At 39.9% G+C, this 19027-nt stretch overlaps 1 protein-coding gene across 2 annotated transcripts in view; it reads left to right on the top strand.

Annotated features, from left to right (window-relative positions):
• upf3b (UPF3B regulator of nonsense mediated mRNA decay) overlaps positions 1-19027 on the top strand; it is a 28277-nt gene extending 9250 nt beyond the window's left edge. The window contains exons 4-10 of one of the 2 annotated variants that reach the window (XM_073057860.1): positions 3304-3429; positions 7213-7326; positions 9215-9258; positions 9360-9551; positions 9637-9791; positions 12367-12670; positions 17402-19027. In XM_073057860.1, the coding sequence (XP_072913961.1) occupies positions 3304-3429; positions 7213-7326; positions 9215-9258; positions 9360-9551; positions 9637-9791; positions 12367-12670; positions 17402-17566 (1100 nt within the window). In that variant the 3' untranslated portion in view covers positions 17567-19027. Of the gene's footprint in view, positions 1-3303; positions 3430-7212; positions 7327-9214; positions 9259-9359; positions 9552-9636; positions 9792-12363; positions 12671-17401 lie in introns of both variants that reach the window. The other variant, XM_073057859.1, reaches the window with a different exon arrangement.

Raw genomic sequence — 19027 nt, 5'->3', positions numbered from 1 at the left:
TTTTCTCAGTTTCTTACTCCACTGCATCTATTCCCAGGGTGAGGCTTTCTATTCTAGGACATCAGAAATGTCCTCCACATTTAAAGAATGTCCCTCCACCATAGATGCTGCCCTCACCTGTTTCTCCTCCATTTCCCAAACGTCCGTGCTCACCCCATCTTCCCACCGCCTTAACAGTGATAGAGTACCTCTTGTTCTTATCCACCACCCCATCAGCCTCTGCATCCAACACATCATCCTCCCTATCTTTCACTATTTCCGAAGGGATCCGATCACTGAACATATCTTTACCTTCCACCCACCACCCCTGCAGCATTCTACAGGGATTGCTTCCTCCAGGATTCCCTTGTCCGTTCATCCCTCCCCACTAATCTCTCCTCTGGCACTTATCCCTGCAAGCAGCCGAAGTGCTATACTTGGCCATACACCACTGCCCTCACCTCCATTCAGAACCCCAAACAGTTGCTCAAGGTGAATCTGCTGGGTTTGTCTATTGTGTCGGTGCAGCCTCCTCTACATTGGCGAGACTCATTGTGAATTGGAGGACTGCTTCGTCGAGCACCTCTGCTCCATCCGTCATAAGCGAACTTCCTGGTAGTCAAACGTTTTAATTCTGATTCCCGTTCCTACATGTAGGTCCATGGTCATCTCTTGGGCCAAGATGAGGCCACTGTCACAGGTGGAAAAGCAACACTTTGTATTTTGTCTGGGTAGTCTCCAACTTGATGGCATGAATATTTTTTAAAAAAATCCCCCCCCCCCCCCCGACCTTTTACCTCTTCTCACCTGCCTATCACTTTCCCCTGGGTCCCCTCCTCTCTCCCTCTACCTTTCTCCTGTGATCCACTCTCCTCTCCTGTCAGATTCCTCCTCCACCCCTTGATCTTTCCCACCCATCTGGCTTCATCTTCCAGCTATCCTCCTCCATCTTACCCCCACCCCACACCTTTTCATTCTGCTGTCTTCTTCCTTCCAAGTCCTGAAGAAGGGTGTCGGCCTGTAACATTGACTGTTTATTCATTTCCATAGATGCTGCCCGACTTGTTCAGTTTCTCCAGTATTTTGTGTGTGTGACCTAGTGCAGAGAGTGGATTGCCTTCAAATGGTGCTTTTGACAATTGCATCCTCCAAATCTTTGTTTTAATTGTAACATTTAAGATGATTGTCAATACCTCCAAATTCTAACTTTCTAAAGTGGTGAGATTATTTCCTTTTCCCTCCTGACTCTGTCATCTCCAAGCCTGAATATTTGAAACCGCAAGGTGCAAAATAGTTGTAAGTTAGCTTACAATTTATTACTAGCCAGCTATCAGTAACAAAAATCACATTTTCACATAAATATGGCAAGTGATGCTATTTAAACACTGTTCGCCCTAAACATGGTGTAGTATCTAACAGCCACATGGTGTGCAGAAGGCTGAAGCTAGGTTACGGTTGCCTGCTCTAATCAAGCATCATACTGTTCTGAATAAAGGCAGGGAGTCCTGCTATTTTCTGGACTTGTTTTTGTTCTTTAAGAGTTGTCCCAAATAAGTGGCTGCCTTGATTAACTGATGGCCCAATTAAGTGGAATCCTCTGTGTGAATGGTAATTTCTTTTTTTAGATTATAGTGTTGTTTAATAAATACTGTTTTTTTACCTGCCCACTCCTGGAATATGATCATATGTAGCATTATTTGGCCTAAGAAGGTTTCTTTTTGCAGTACCACCTGTGAAGGGAAGATGCCTTTCCGTGGAAGGTTTGGTACTTTGGGTGTTCCATTAGCAAATGAGTTTGAGGAATATCAAATAAAATTACATTGTTTATTTTCTATTTTTCTACGTACCTCTGGCTATGAGTGTTGAGACCCTCCTTTGGTCAGGGTCGACCATGGATATTACGACCTAGCTGCCTACTTGATACGCAAGCCAGGGCAGTACAATAATGAGAGCAGCTGTTGCCTGTGCAGCAGACTCCCCCTCTCTACACAGCTGCTGAATCTAAAGGAACAGCAGAGACCAATACAGTTTGTCACCAGCTGCGTCACAGGAGTTACCAGTCAGCGTTGAACTCAATGAGGGACTGCCCTGGGAACTCCAGCTCTGGATTTTTTGTCGGAGTTTATTCCTAAAGCCTGCCCTATGAGTGGATTCAGCAGCAAGGCAGCAGACATTTGAGATCAGAGATTTTGTTCTAGATGAGCTGCCAACCACGGCTGAAGAGCCCCATTTGCCTGAAGTGACTGGTTTTAAGGCACCAGTGACCTGCCTTCCCCCCCCCCCCCCCCTTCTGTCAGCAGTGGTTTTGCTGGGCTTAGTAGTTAAGTCACACGTGAAGGCCAGAAGCTGGACTTGGTTGTCAGAGGCTATTTGAGACGAACACCATCGGGAGCATTTAATAGGTAGTGGGAATTTTTGCCCATTATCACCCCGGTTATATCAATCTTAAAGAACTGGCTCTGGTTATGAATGTAGAACACATAACAAAGCATAACTTCACTCTAAATAGAAGATAACCATCCAGACTGCCACAAAGTTGATTTAGTTGGTTTGAAAGGTATCTTCTGCTATTAAGCAGATTTGGTTCAAATGTTTGTCATGACTTAAAGATAAAATGAAAAATTAATTTTGGACAGATTGTTCCAGCCTCCATACGAGTAGTTATGTTTCAGTTACCTTAAGTTTGTACAGGTTTCCCCCGCAACCCGAAGGTAGAGCATTCCAGTGAAACCATTTGTAATCCGAAATGTCGTAAAGCGAAGAAGCAATTACCATTAATTTATATGGGAAAAATTTTTGAGCGTTCCCAGACCCAAAAAAAACCTACCAAATCAAAGCAAATAACACATAAAACCTAAAATAACACTAACATATAGTAAAAGCAGGAATGATAATGATAAATTTACACCCTATATAAAGTAGAAATATTGTAATTACGGTGTAGTTTCACTTATCAAACTTGGGAAGGTAGCGAGCCAAAATCAATTTGGAGAAAAAAATTGGCACGTACGCACAAACGTGCGCACATACATGCATGCACAAGCAACTCCCCGCACGAGGCTTCACGGTCAATTGTAGTCTTTCTCGGGGTAAGCACACGTATAAAGCGGGCGTCTTTTTCGTAAAAGTGAAAATCCTCTTTGGTTAGCGAAAACAGGTACTAATGTAAGTCTTTCGTAACAGTGAGTTGTTGTAAAGCGAATGTTTGAAAAGCGGGGGCCACCTGTATTTGATTAAATTTTTAATCTGATCTCATTTTAATAGCTAAATTTTTTACTTGTATTCTATGTCTTGGCTTTCTATCTCTTCTTTTCCTGATAATAGGTCAGGAATACCCTGCTATTGTAGAATTTGCCCCATTTCAGAAAATTCCAAAAAAGAAAAGCAAGAAAAAGGATGCAAAAGCAGGAACTGTTGAAGATGGTACGGACAATATACACTTTAGTGATGGTATGGATTGTTTATCTTATTTATATAATATAAATGCTTGTGAACTGTTTTTTATGTGATTGTTTTGTTTGTGTGCATTGATGAATTTCAGGTAGATTTTTAAGGTGTAACTTGGTTATCCCAATTGTACCAACTTCAGATACAAGCGTGTAAATTTTTGGGCTATGCCTCAAATGTTATCACTAGCAGACATGAAGTATCCTGTGGCTCAATGCAAGCTCTTTTTAGTGTGTTAACCTTTATTTCTGCTTCATGTTCCTCAGTCAATGCATTTTTTTAAACTTGTGCATTCTAAGCTGAACAAATTTTTTGCAATGACAGATAAAATAACAACCATATCTGTTGGTCTGGAGTTGCATGTGGCCCTGAACAGATAGGGATATTGATGGGCCAGGTGTACTGGAGTATCACTAAGATAATTATTTGTTGCAATTACTGATTCAAATTCTAGTTGGTGTTTTTTAATTCCCACCTGCTGTGGTGGGATTGAACTGGTGTTTTATGAATCATGAGCCAACCATCGATTAACTGTTCAGTAGTTAACCATTGCATTTTGACTACCCAGATACACTGACCCAGAGAGATAATCAGTTTTAGGTTAAGCTGTAACTGCAGTTTGATAGTGATGTGTACATGTGGCTGTTGCATTTCTTACATTACCAAAGTGACTACAATTCAAAAATAACTGTCTCCTAAGTGCTTTGACACATTCTAAAAAGAATGTGAAAGGCTCTGTGGAAATCCAAGTGTTTACTTATTTTTAGCTAGAAGATAGACTTTGGATTTATCTCAGAGCATGGGGTTTTATCAAGGAACTTGCGTTAAACAAAGAATTCCAAGTTGTGCCTTCAATCCATCATGATACTGCTTTTGTGCTGTACTCATTTTTATTCCATTATCTTGGGAGAAATGATTTAAATGAGAGACAAATGTTGAAAAAATAGTCCTTTACTGGTTTCAAGTTTGAAAAACGACAGATTTTGGTAGAAAATACTGGAAACACTCAGAAGGCTATGGAAGAGTAAAACAGGATTGATATTTTGGGTTGGTGCTGCTTATTCTGTTGAAATAATGACTAAAGCTTCAACGGCATAAAAGTTTAGAACTGGAATGTTAAATGTTTTGCTCTTCAGAGATGTAACTTGGCCTTCCCAGTATTTTGTCTTTTTTTTATTTCCAGCACCTGCTGTTTTGATTTTCAAATACGTTAGTGAAATGCTTCACATGGTATGAATTTGGTTAATGAAATCTTTGCTGTTTAACTTTGAGTCAAATGACCTAGCATGAATCACTGTAAGTAAATATGATTGTTGCTAGTTCTCATCCTGGGGCTCAATGATGTTTTATAATATAGATATTTCTGTTGCTTGTTTTAATTGTCTTTCAGCCAAGTAATTTGTATTATATACAGTGGCATGCAAAAGTTTGGGCACCCCGGTCAAAATTTCTGTTACTGTGAATAGTTAAGTGAGTAGAACTGATCTCCAAAAGTCATAAAGCTGAAGATGAAACATTCTTTTCAACATTTTAAGCAAGATTAGTGTATTATTTTTTATTTTGTACAATTTTAGAGTGAAATAAAGGAAAGGAGCACCATGCAAAAGTTTGGCTCCCCAAGAGATTTGAGCTCTCGGGTAACTTTTACCAAGGTCTCAGACCTTAATTACCTTGTTAGGACTATGGCTTGTTCACAGTCATTGTTAGGAAAAGCCAGGTGATGCAAATTTCAAAGCTTTATAAATACCCTGACTCCTCAAAGCTTGTCCCAACAATCAGCAGCCATGGGCTCCTATAAGCAGCTGCTTAGCACTCTGAAAATTAAAATAAATGATGCCCACAAAGGAGGAGAAGGCTATAAGAAGATAGCAAAGCATTTTCAGGTAGCCGTTTCCTCAGTTCGTAATGTAATTAAGAAATGGCAGTTAACAGGAATGGTGGACGTCAGGTTGAGGTCTGAAAGACCAAGAAATTTTTCAGAGCAAACTGCTCGTAGGATTGCTAGAAAGGCAAATCAAAACCCCTGTTTGACTGCAAAAGACCTTCAGGAAGATTTAGCAGACTCTGGAGTGGTGGTGCATTGTTTTACTGTGCAGTGACACCTGCACAAATATGACCTTCATGGAAAAGTCATCAGAAGAAAACCTTTCCTGCGGCCTCACCACAAAATTCAGTGTCAGAAGTTTGCAAAGGAACATCGAAACAAGCCTGATGCATTTTGGAACCAAGTCCTGTGGACTGATGAAGTTAAAATAGAACTTTTTGGCTACAATGAGCAAAGGTATATTTGGAGAAAAAAGGGTGCAGAATTTCATGAAAAGAACACCTCTCCAACTGTTAAGCACGGGGGTGGATCGATCATGCTTTGGGCTTGTGTTGCAGCCAGTGGCATGGGAAACGTTTCACTGGTAGAGGGAAGAATGAATTCAATTAAATACCAGCAAATTCTGAAAGCAAACATCACACCGTCTGTTTTTTAAAAGGAAAAGAAGCAAGCAAGCTGAAGATGAAGAATGGATGGCTTCTACAACAGGATAATAATCCTAAACACACCTCAAAATTTGCAATGGACTACCTCAAGAGGCGCAAGCTGTTTAGGCCCTCACAGTCCCCTGACCTAAACATCATCGAAATTCTGTGGATAGACCTCGAGCAGTGCTTGCAAGATGACCTAAGAATCTCACAGAACTAGAAGCTTTTTGCAAGGAAGAATGGGCAAAAATCCCCCAAACAAGAATTGAAAGACTCTTAGCTGACTGTAGTGAACGTTTACAAGCTGTGATACTTGCCAAAGGGGGTGTTACAAAGTACTGACCGTGCAGGGTGCCCAAACTTTTGCTTTGGGCCCTTTTTCCTTTTTTGTTATTTTGAAGCTGTAAAAGATGGAAATAAAAAAAGTAATCTTAAAATATTAAAGAAATGTGTCATCTTTAACTTTATGCCTTTTAGAAATCAGGTTATCTTTTACTCGTTTAGCTATTCACAGTAACAGAAATTTTGACCAGGGGTGCCCAAACTTTTGCATGCCACTGTATTTTGTTAACAACACTCTTAAGTATTCTTTAGTTGCTCTTGGATCAGTGTTGTTAGCAGCTGGAGAGGAATCTATTGAGGAAACAATTGCCTTTGACTGAAGAAAGTGGCATTAAAATACAGATTTTGTTAGGAGATCAGGGAGTACCAATTCTTAAGACTTGCGTTTTCTAGTGAGGAGACCAGTGCTCCTTGTTGCTATCACCATGTTGACTTAATATATGCACTTTAAAATTGTGTCGTATCAATTATGGGGGAAAAGATTTGCAGTGTGTTAGATTCATTTTTTAAAAATTCCTGTTTATTTCACTGGCTTGGAGGTTAAAACCTTTCCCTTCTGAAGTTCAGATGACAGGTTTGAATCCTACTCGGGCTTACAGGTACAAAGTTCAGGTTAACTCTTTGCTAGAATACTAAGTTTGTGTATTATAGGTCCGGTAAAAAATTATTTTGAAGCCTCAATACATAGTACCTTGTAGTGATTGGCGATATTTTGTCCCTGATCCACTGTGGGAATAAGTGCCAAGCAAACACAAGGTGCTGATCTGGAGATCAAAGTTCATATATTTCCATGGCAGTTCTGAATGATCCTATCGTCCAAGTAGTAGAAGTTTGTCATGCCTTTCTGATAAGGGAAATTGAGCAGTTTTTCAAAAACAGAAGACCTTGAATTAATTGTTTTGATTTTGATTGAGTTTGCTTTGGAATTAGCTGAATTTGTGCTCACTGTTTTGTATTTTTTTTGTATATCAGATCCTGAATACAAGAAGTTTTTGGAGAGTTATAATAATATGGACGATGAGAAAAATTCAAACAATCCTGAAACACTTCTGGAGGAAATTGAAGCAAAAACAAAAGAACTGGCGGGTAAATAGAACTGCTTCAAAAAAATCTAAAGCTTCCAAATCTTTATTTGCTTGTTTATAAAAGAGTTGCAGAAATGATGATTCTCTAAATTATTGCTTTAAATAATCTTGTGCTCTTTAATACTGAATGCTTTTCCATAAATGAAACTTTTTTGTTATAATAATTAATGAAGATCTACAATAAAAGCAGTTTGCTCTATTGTCTTTGATCAAAAAGAACCATCAACTTAGGCCACCACAATGGTGTAGTGGTTAACATGATGTTATTACAACTCGGGGCATCAGATTTCAATTCTGGTGTCCTCTGTAAACAAGTCTGTACGTTCCTTCCTGTGTGCCTGTGGGTTTCCTCCCACAGTCCAAAGAAGGTTAGTGGGGTCATCATAAATTGTCTTGTGATTTGGCTAGCTTGGTGGGTTGCTGGGTGGTGCGATTTGGTGGATTGGAAGGGCCTTTTCCCTGCTGTATCTCTAAATAAAAAAAATGATTTCTGGTATAATTTTGAGCATGTAAGGGTAATGGCAGGTTTCATTCTTCTAAGGTGAATTGTAAAAGTTTGCTAATTTAATAACAAGCAATAATATCACCAAGACCAAGGAGATGGTGGTGGACTTTAGGAGATCTAGGCCTCGTATGGAGCCAGTGATCATTAATGGAGAATGTGTGGAGCAGGTTAAGACCTACAAGTATCTGGGAGTACAGTTAGACGAGAAGCTAGACTGGACTGCCAACACAGATGCCTTGTGCAGGAAGGCACAGAGTCGACTGTACTTCCTAAGAAGGTTGGCGTCATTCAATGTCTGTAGTGAGATGCTGAACATGTTCTATAGGTCAGTTGTGGAGAGCGCCCTCTTCTTTGTGGTGGTGTGTTGGGGAGGAAGCATTAAGAAGAGGGACGCCTCACGTCTTAATAAGCTGGTAAGGAAGGCGGGCTCTGTCGTGGGCAAAGTACTCGAGAGTTTAACATCGGTAGCTGAGCGAAGGGCGCTGAGTAGGCTACGGTCAATTATGGATAACTCTGAACATCCTCTACATAGCACCATCCAGAGACAGAGAAGCAGTTTCAGCGACAGGTTACTATCGATGCAATGCTCCTCAGACAGGATGAAGAGGTCAATACTCCCCAATGCCATTAGGCTTTACAATTCTACCGCCAGGACTTAAGAACTTTTTAAAAGCTATTATTAATGCTTTTTGAGATAGTGATTTAGATGTATATCATATTTTTTACTGAGTTAAGTGTTGTATGTAATTAGTTTTGCTACAACAAGTGTATGGGACATTGGAAAAAAAGTTGAATTTCCCCATGGGGATGAATAAAGTATCTATCTATCTATCTATCTATCTATCTATCTATCTATCTATCTATCTATCTATCTATCTATCTATCTATCTATCTATCTATCTATCTATCTATCTATCTATCTATCTATCTATCTATCTATCTATCTATCTATCTATCTATCTATCTATCTATCTATCTATCTATCTATCTATCTATCTATCTATCTATCTACCATCCTTCCATCCTTCCATCCATTGAATGCTTGTGTACATGCGACTTGAGTTGCTATTATTTAAAACAATATGTTTCTTGTTAATGGTGTATTCCTGAATGATGATTAGGGAGTCCTATGTTTCTGCTTGTTACCACCTGCTCCCAACTACATTCATGCACTTCAGAAATACAGCATTAATGCTAATGGAGCTTTTTGTGTATCTTGGGTCTTTTACAAAGACACTGTACTGATAACCATTTGTACTTGTTTCCTGAGCAGTAATTTTCCCTGAGTTGTGCTACATGTTGGTGTATAAGGTTTATTCAGCGTTTTCTCTAATTTTCAGAAGTTTTTGCAATAGTCTAAATGGATAATATTTTTAATTCACAGCCAAGAAAACAACACCTCTTCTGGACTATGTAAAAACTAAGCAGGTAAAGATCCACCCCTCCCTCAATTTGTTATTTTGAAAATTAGTGTTATTTCCCTCATACATGCTGTTAATGAATGAATGTGTCATTGTTTTCTCTACCAGAGAATAAGAGAGGAAAAACGAGAAGAAAGGAGGAGACGGGAGCTGGAAAAAAGGAGGCTTCGAGAAGAAGAAAGAAGAAAATGGAGAGAGGATGAAAGGCGGAAAAGGAGGGAAGCAGAGAAACAAAAGAAGATGGTAGAAAAAGGGTTTGACAAAGAAAAGGATCGATCAAAGGATGAACCAAAGATAAAGGTGCACTATAATGTCAGTATATCTACAAAATTGCTATATTAACCAGTAAAATATGTAACGGGAATATATCTCAATGGATTTGTAGCTTCTGAAGAAGCCAGAAAAAGGGGATGACTCCTGCATGGAAAAGCCAAAGGACAAACTAAAGAAACTGGACAGAGAAAGGGCTAAAGAAGACAGGTCATTCATTGCCCAGGGAAAAAGACTGGAGAGTTCCATCAAGGATGATAAAGGAAAAAAGTACGTGGGACTAAATGGAATTAATTGTATCTGTTGTCTTGCTATTTGTTTCAGTAAATGCACTTCTTTACCTGTGATTATAAATCAGTGCTAGAGTACAGTGAACCACAAGTAGTGATCTTCCCTGCAGACTTTTATAAAGGCTGCTTTTGTCAATCTTTGCCAAACAGCCTTTAGCCTTTTTCTCGCAATAGACTTTGAAGGCTGCTACAGCATAGTGGTTGCGATACTAGATTCATAATTTCTAAAGGGAGTAAATCAGAGGTGCAAGGGAACTTGGGAGTCCTCGTGCAAGATTCCCTGAAGGGAAAATGGAGAAACCTCTTTCTCCGTTACTGGGGAGAGCGAGAACCTGCAGTATATCGAATACCAGGTGAAACGCGGTCTTTGGGTTAACTGTGTCTTTGCTATTGCTTTGCTCACGCTTCAGTGCTCGGTGGCGGTGTCGATGCTTTTTTTTGCTGGTGGGGATGGGGGGGATTGTTACTCACTGCCACTTGCGTGCAGGAAGGAGGAGCTGGTGGGGGGGACTTTGGAGTTCTAACATTTAACTATCATTCATTCTTTGGGGTACTCCTGTTTTCGTGGGTGGTTGTGAAGAAAAAGCATTTCAGGATGTATATTGTACATATTTCTCTGACATTAAATTGTACCCTTGAAGTTGTGTAGGTGATAAGGACAGCAATTGCAATGTTAGCGTTCATTTCAAGACTACTGCAGTAGAAGAGCAAGGATGTGATGCTGAGTCTTTATCAGGCACTAGTCAGACTGTTCTTGGTGTATTGTGAGCAGTTTTGGGACCACATACCTAAGAAAGGGTATGATGGCAATGGTAGAGATCACAAGGGGGGAGGGTTCATGAGAATGATCCCAGGAATGATAGGGTTAAAGCATGAAGAGCGTTTAATGGCTCTAGGCCTGTACTCACTGCCGTTTAGAAGAATGAGGAGATGGGGGGGTGGGGGGGGGGCGGTGATTGGGATCTCATTGAAACCTATTGAATATTGGAAGGCCTGTACAGGGTAGATATGGAGAGGATGCCCACTATGGGGAATGAGTCTAATACTAGAGGGCGCACAGCCTCTGAATAGAGATGGGGAAGAATTTCTCTAATGAGAGAGCGGTGAATCTGCAATTCATTGACACATGGTGCGGAGGCCAAGTCATTGTGTATAAATAGACCATAAGACATTAGGAGCAGAATTACGCCATTTGGCCATCAAGTCTGTTCGGTATAAAGTGGAGGTTAATAGACTGTTGATCGGTAAGGTCATCAAATGTTACAGGTAAAAGACCAGGAGAATGGGGTTGAGAGAGATAATAAATTGGCCATTATGGAATGGTGGAGCAGACTCGATGAGCCGACTAGCTTAATTCTGCTCCTATGTCTTATGGTCTTATAATCATTTATGCTTGGAACCAGTCCCACCACAGCAGATTGGAAATTAGAAACTAAAAGCTATCTATTTGTTTCTGGTCTGGCCTTTATCTTCTACAACATAGTGGTTGACTCAGCTGCCCTGTGAACAGGTCTCTTCATCCTGGGTCATGTAGAAATCCATAATGAATACTGGCATTTCAGATACACCAATTTTCCTGGCAAATACACCCAATGACCTGGCCTCCACAGCTGCCCATGGAAATATATTCCACAAATTCACTACCTTCTGGCTAAAGAAATTTCTCCACATCTTAATTTTAAATGGATGCCCCTCTATCCTGATGCTTGGCTCTCTTCTCCTAGAATCCCCCACCATAGGAAATGTTCTTTTCACATCTACTCTGTCTAGGCCTTTCAACATTTAAAAGGTTTCAATGAGATCCCCCCACCCCCATCTTTCTACATTCCAGTGAACACAGATCCAGAGCCATCAAATGTTCCTAAAATATTTTCTAAATGGGGAGATGCAAAGGGACTTTTGAGCCCTTGTGTAGAACACCTTAAAGGTTAATTTGCAGGTTCAGTCAGTGGTGAAGAAGGCAAATGCAACGTTAGCATTCATTTTAGAAGATCTACATCTATCCTGCACCTTCCTCATTTTTCCCGGAAACTCATGCCATTGCTGCTCTGCTGGCATCCCTGCCAGCATCTCCTTCCAATTTACTTTGGCCAACTCCTCTCATGTGACTCTAATTTCCTTTACTCCACTGAAATACTGCTGCATCAGACTTTACTTTCTCCCCATCAAATTTCAAGTTGAAATCAATCATATTGTGATCACTGCCTCTGGGGGTTCTTTTACCTTAAGCTCCCTAATCACCTGCCATTTATTATATAGACACCCAATCCAGGAGTTCAGTTTCCATGTCTTATCAGCGAGGAGGTACTACATGACACTTGCTGTTGCAGAGGCTACATAGTAGCAGGGAGAATTTACACATTTGGCTCTCCTTTTTACGAGACTGTTAGCCATCGGTGGAGCTGAAAGTGAGAGTGACAAGCGCTACAAATTACATTACCACACCAGACGTGTCACAGCAGCCATTTTGACACCATCGCATAATAACTGTTTTCTTAATTAGAGGCTTTTGTTTTAGAGACTTGAATGAGTTTTTCTTTGTTCGGACCCAGTAGGTTTGAGGACGATGGCGGAAGAGAGTACCGAGAGAAAGAGGAAAGGGAACGCGAGAGGAGAATGAAGGAGAAAGAACGTCAGAAACGCCAGGAGGAAGACCGCAGGAAACTGAGGGAACGGTGTGAGGCTGACAAGCCTTTCAGGAAAAAAGACGAAGATATAAAGAAGGAGAAGGATCAGTCAAATGAAAAAGCCAGGAAAAGGGAGAGCTTGGAGATTACAGCAAGTTACGACAAATTAGAGAAGGGAAAAGAGGATAAGAAGGAGGAAACTGCAATGAAAAAAGAACGAATCAGAAATAAGGTACAGCATAATTTCTTTTACTGACAGGTAAAACGTGCACCTCCTGGTACTCTAAAGGTTGGAAATTCTTGACCTAGTATGAATTTCTGCTATTTTGCCCTGTGCTATTATTGGCTGAAAAAGAGCCATTGAGATTTGTTCCATTTTCCAGCTCTTGTGATAGCTAAATGCTCATCCAGATGTTTTTTAAAAATGAACTGAGTGGGCCAGATAAATAGAAACAATCATTTATGTGGATCTTGTTACTTATAATGTTATTTTTCCTATTGTTGGACTATACTAACTATTGACTTCTCTAATAAGTAAACGTGTTCGTACCACTTTTCCTAAGTAAGTTGCATAGTTTTGTACCCTTGACTAAATCACATTGGACCTTCTATTGTCGACAAACCATTCCCAGTGTAGGCAAAGCTGGCCTTTAACTTTCCTTGTAAAATCCTTAAACATTCTTTGAGCCTTCTGCACTGAGATAGCATCATTCTTGTAAGTCCTTGTTGGTGTTACTTTAACTATAGCCAACTTGGGGCAGCAGGATAGTGTAACAGTTACTGAAATGTTGTACAGTGCTGGTGATTATCGATCAGTTTGATTCCTGCTGCTATCTATAAGGAGTTTGTACATTCTCCCCATTGCCATAAGGGCTTCCTCCAGGTGCTCTGATTTTCTGTCATATTCCAAAGACTTGTGGATTAGATTTAGTCAGTTTTACGCATGCCATATTGGCTTCAGAAGTGTGTCAACATCTTTGGACCTTCCCCAGCACAGTCATCACTAATTTCACTGTATGTTTTGATGTACATGTGACGAATAAACCAGTCTTGTATTTTATAAAGTGGACACAATGTGCTCCTCCAGGCATTGGTTTTTGGGAGTTCTAATTTGTTTTGTGTAAAAAGCATAACAGATTTTACTCTTCACCTTGAATGTTTTTGACCGTTGGCTTGCCGCAAAGCAGTGGTTTGCTGTTCATTCTTAATCATACACGCAATGTAGGTAAAGTTTTAGCTTTGTCCAAATAGAACTTTTATACCTCGCCCTCAACCACCATAATAACTTCTCATTGATGCTCCTTTTGCCTACAAGGGTGTCCACCTTGTGCTGGTCCATGGCTTTCCAGTTTATTTTCCCTTCTCCCAAACCCTGCTGACCAAAACGAGTCCAGGAATCTGATGCCCTCCTCCCTGCAAGCTTCATCTGTACTTATCCTTGGCCGGCATGGTAGGGTAGCAGATAGTGTAAAGTTTTTCAGCTAGCAGTAACATCGGGGTTCAATTCTAGCCACTGTTTGTGAGGTGTTTGCTTTCCCCATGACTGCATGAGTTCCCTCTGGGTGTTCCAGTTTCCTCCTACATTCCAAAGATATGTGAGGTTGTGGGCACACTATGTTGGCAACATTTGCAGGGTGCTCCCAGGGCAACGCTGGTACAAATGATGCTGTTCACTGTGTTTTAATATACACCACCTGTCCTGTTGCCCCATTAATACACATGTGGTACTCATGGACATTTGAATTTCATTGAAGTTGTCCTTTTGAATCTCTTTTCCAGCAAACTAATTTCCTTGTTGATTCTCTTTTGTGGTATTGGTACAGTGCTTATAAAAAGTATTCAGCCACCTTTGAAGTTTTCATGGTTTATTGTTTTACAACACAGTAGATTTAATTTGGACTTTTGATACTGATCAACAGAAAAAACTCTTGTGTCACAGTGAAAACAAATTTCTACAAGTTGGTCTAAATTTATTACAATTATTAAACACAAAGTAGATTGCATAGTTACTCATCCCCCTTTCAAGTCAGTATTTAGTGGATGCACCTTTGGCAGCAATTACAGCTTGAGTTTGTGTGGATAGGTCTCTATCAGATTACATGGAGATCATGAGTGAACAGCTCTTTTCAAGTCAAATTTTCAATTAGTTTGAAGTCTGGACTCTGACTTGGCCACTATAGGACATTAACTGTTGTTTTTAAGCCATTCCTGTGTAGCTTTGGCTTTATGCTTGGAGTCATTGACTTGCTGGAAAACAAATCTTCTCCCAAGTCGCAGTTCTCTTGCAGAGTGTATCAGTTTTTCCTCCAGGATTTCCCTGTATTTTGCTGCATTCATTTTACCCTCTACCTTCACAAGTCTTCCAGGGCCTGCGTCAGTGAAGCATCCCCACAGCATGAGGCAGCCACCAACATGCTTCGCAGTAGGGATGGTGTGCTATTGATGGCGTGCAGTGTTTGGCTTATGGCAAACATAACATTTAGCCTGATGGCCAAAAAGCATTATTTTGGTTTAATCAGACCATAGAAGTGTCTTCCAGCTGACTTCAAAGTCTCCCACATGCCTTCTGGGAAATTCTAGCCAAGATTTCATGAGTGTTTTTTTTCCCAACAGTGGCCTTTTCTTTGCCATTCTCAATTAAAGCTGTGACTAGTGAAGCACCGGGCAACAGCTGTTTATGTGCAGTCTCTCCCATTTCAGCCACTGAAGACTGCAACTCTTCCAGAGTTGTTGTAGGTCTTTTGGTGGCCTCCCTCACTAGTCCCCTTCTTGCATGGTCACTCAATTTGAGGGTGGCTTGCTTTAGGCAGATTTACAGCTGTGCCATATTCTTTCCATTTCTTGATGATTGACGACTGTATTCCAAAGGATATTCAGTGACTCAGAAATTTCCTTGTGCCCATCTCCTGTTTTGTGCTTTTCAATAACCTTTTCACAGAGTTACTTAGTGTTTTTTTTTTGTCTTCATCGTGTAGTTTTTGTCAGGAACTGACTCACCAGCAGTTGGACCTTCTAGATACAGGTGTATTTTTAGTACGGTCAATTGAAACACCTTGACCATGGGTCTCCAAAAACAGATCGCCATATAGCTAATGTGTCTTCTAAAACTAATTGGCTGCACCAGTGATTATTTGATGTGTCATATTAAAAGGGTAAATACTTCTGCAATTTTGTGTTTTATGTTTGTAATTAATTTAGATCACTTTGTAGAGATCTGTTTTCACTTCGACATGAAAGATTCTTTTTTTTTGTTGATCAGTGTCAAAAAAGCCAAATTAAATCCACTATGATTCAATGTTGTAAAACAATAAAATATGAAAACTTCCAAGGGGACTGAGATACTTTTTGTAGGCACTGTGCCTCTGGCTGATTCCTGTCTTCAATCAGAATGTTATGCAACTGTTCAATGACACAGCTCGCACCCCAGCACCAGAAAAGCAACATGCCAACTTGGCACGTCTGTGACTGCAGGTAATTCAATCTGATTTCAATTGGTTTTGCTGTCTGCAGCTGACCCACCTATTTGGATCTGAACTGGACTTTGGCTGCAGCTCCCAGAGAAGCTGTCACCCTTGCTAGTAAAGAATACCAATTGAATGTAAAATTCATTGGGAACTCATGTGGAATTGGTACATTCCTCCTGCACAGACCAGGTCCCATCATTTCTACCTATACCTAGTTACTGCTGTGACATCCATGTTGTTCTCTGCCATCAGATTTCTAAATGGACAGTGGACCAACCTATTAACACCACTTCACTATTTCTGTTCTTTTTGCACTACTTATTTTTTGTGTGTGTATTTCTTTAGTATTTATCTATATACTATTTACTTTAGTATACTATATACTTCAGCATTTATCTATTGTCTATACTGCCACATAACAAATGTTATTACTTACGTCAGTGATATTAAACCTAATTCTGATGTACTGCAGTGAGGTTAGATGCTGTTTCAGTTCCTTCAGCTAATAACACTCACTGTGCTTATTATTGTCTATGAAAGGCAAGCGTGAATTCCCCTGGAAAACCAAGGGTTTGCACTCAAGTTTTTATTGTATAGACAGGGTATAAACACCATGAAAATCAGCTTTCTGCAGCAGCACAGTACATTATACAAGTTAATAATCTTAAATTGACATCAATTATACATGACAAAATAAACATGTACATTGTGGGAGAGAGCAGGAATATAGTTCTAAGTAGAATTGGGCTTTTGCAGGTCAGTTCACTTAAAGAACCTGATGGCAGTGGGGAAGAAGTTGTTGTTGAACTTGGACGTGTGGGTTTTCAGGCTCCCATATCTCCTGTCTGGCAACATCAAGAAAAAGGTTTCACCTGGACGGTGGGGTCCCTGTTGATGGATGTCACCTTCCTGAGACATTTGCCTTTTGGATATGTCCTTATAGGGAGAGTTACACCTGTGAAGGAACTGTGCATTGGAGTTTCCCTACCAGGCCATGATGCAGTCAGAATGCTTTTAATGGGCCGTAGCTCTACTTGCCATACTAAGTGACATTTATCAAATTTATTTTTAAAATTTCTCTTGAGTAAGCTCTCTGAATATTTTCTAATATAACTCAGTCTTTACATAATGGATTTTTAATCTAGGAATTTAACACCAAACCACTGAAATATTAAATTGCTATAATTTTACAAATCAGTCATTAAGTTCATTGGCACTCATGTGGTCCTTTTACTGCCTCTCCCAGTTACTAAAGCTCTGCCGTAACTTTTGCTGGAAATGTATCTGAATTGTTTTACTCCATTACAATGAACAAAACAGTTGGACTTGTATTATTTTGCAAGATGGTGTAAAGAGTAAACACTTTATAAAATGTGCAAATAATTCTTACCATATTGAGCTAAAGACTGTAAAATCTCAGCAGATCAAGTGGCATCTACAAAGAGACAAATGGTTAACGATTCAAGTTCTGTGCTTTCATGTCTTTTGTTTCTTTCCAGGACCGCCCTACCATGCAGCTGTACCAGCCAGGGGCGCGGAGCCGCAGCCGCTTAGTGGCATTTTCAAAGTCTAGCGAAAGCAGCGTAAAGCCAGCAGAAGAAAGCGAGGAGAAAAAAGAGCCTGAGGCTTCTGGAAACATTGCTGAAAAGGCGAACGAGGAATGAAAAGGCTGCTGCCCGTTCAGTGATTGAGAAATCACAGTATGCCAGCCGTATGGGGAAATTCAAAAGTGCCCTTATTGGAGATGAGCTTGGAGAATGAGAATGGTGCGTTGCTTGTCAGATTAAAACGTTTGAAACTGGTAATTTCCCAATATTAAGAATGGAGGTTTCTTTTGCCATCACAGTTGTGACAGGTTACTGATGTGCAAGATTGTTGCAGTTGGAGAAAACTGGGATGTAAATTAGATGTGCTTACTAGACAGATGCTAGTAACTCTGAAAATGTACTAGCCAACAGCTTTGATAATGAGCTAATGATATCCCATTATTTACTTCAGGGGAGGCAAGTAGAAAGGATGAGTTCTGGTGGCTACAGCAGAATTACACCAGAAAATGCTAATAACTTACCTGAGCTGTAAGTTGATATAAATTTTAGTTCCACATTGCAGGTTAGAATATGAGAGACCAAATTCTTCATGGCCTTAATAGATTCCATCTGTGGTGGGAAGATCAATGAAAAGGCCCAAGGGAGTAAAATAAAATTGTTCTTTCATACTTGTCATAGGTGCTGTATCATTAGCTTTCTACCTGTCTAAGGTATATCAGTTGCAATTTGTATTGGAGATCATGTAATGCTTCAGTTTTAAATCTAATCAACTGGTTCCAGTGATTTGTGCTTAAAATCTAAGTGTACTTTCGTATTGCTGTGCCAGTCCAGTGCTCATGATCCAAATTGTGTTCAATCATGAACATGAGGGTAGCTGAAAATGATGATTCATTAAGGGATGAGTATGAATCGATAATCTGCTCTCTGTACAACTTCCTCTTTCTTCCTGTGCCTTGGGAAGTCCCCTACGATGTTGTTCCCTAGTCAGCCAATAGAGGGTGCCAATAAGCTTGGTAACCAGGAGTCTGCATTAGGAAATCTGAGGGGGGTGTGTGTGTGCTTTTTAACAGTTGCTAGAATGGTAATCAGATCCTTGAGTTGGGAAAATGTTGATTTGAGTTTTTGTTTTGAGAGAGCTGGATGGCTGACAGAACAAGAACAAACCTGTTTGGTGACTAATCCTTTAAGACTGTTTGTGATTTACTAAGTAAATGGATTTGGATCATGTGTAGTAAAATGAGAAAGAAAACTTTGGAGCCTGTTTCTTGATCCTGATTTGTAACATTGCCAGTTCCAGCATTTCATGTTTAGTATCTTGTAGACATTGTTCTTCAGGATCTGAGGTAAAAACAAATGCTAAACCTGCATCAACAAACTTTTTTTGGCTTTACTTTTAAAACAAATGTTGCAAATCTGTTTGTACATTCCAAGAACAGAGCTGTTGTAATAATTCCATCTATTGAAAGCTGAAACTTTTACTACATTCTCAAGGCGATATATTCTTTCCTATTTTGTTTGTGTGTTTATATTTTTCAATAGTGTTGAACACTTGCGATCAATAAATACCCATGCCAAGGT

Source organism: Hemitrygon akajei, chromosome 10 (genome assembly GCF_048418815.1).
Source record: "Hemitrygon akajei chromosome 10, sHemAka1.3, whole genome shotgun sequence".
In the NCBI taxonomy this organism is placed as follows: Eukaryota; Metazoa; Chordata; class Chondrichthyes; order Myliobatiformes; family Dasyatidae; genus Hemitrygon; species Hemitrygon akajei.
Note: the sequence above shows the minus strand (reverse complement) of the source record. Positions and strands in the feature narration are given on the sequence as shown.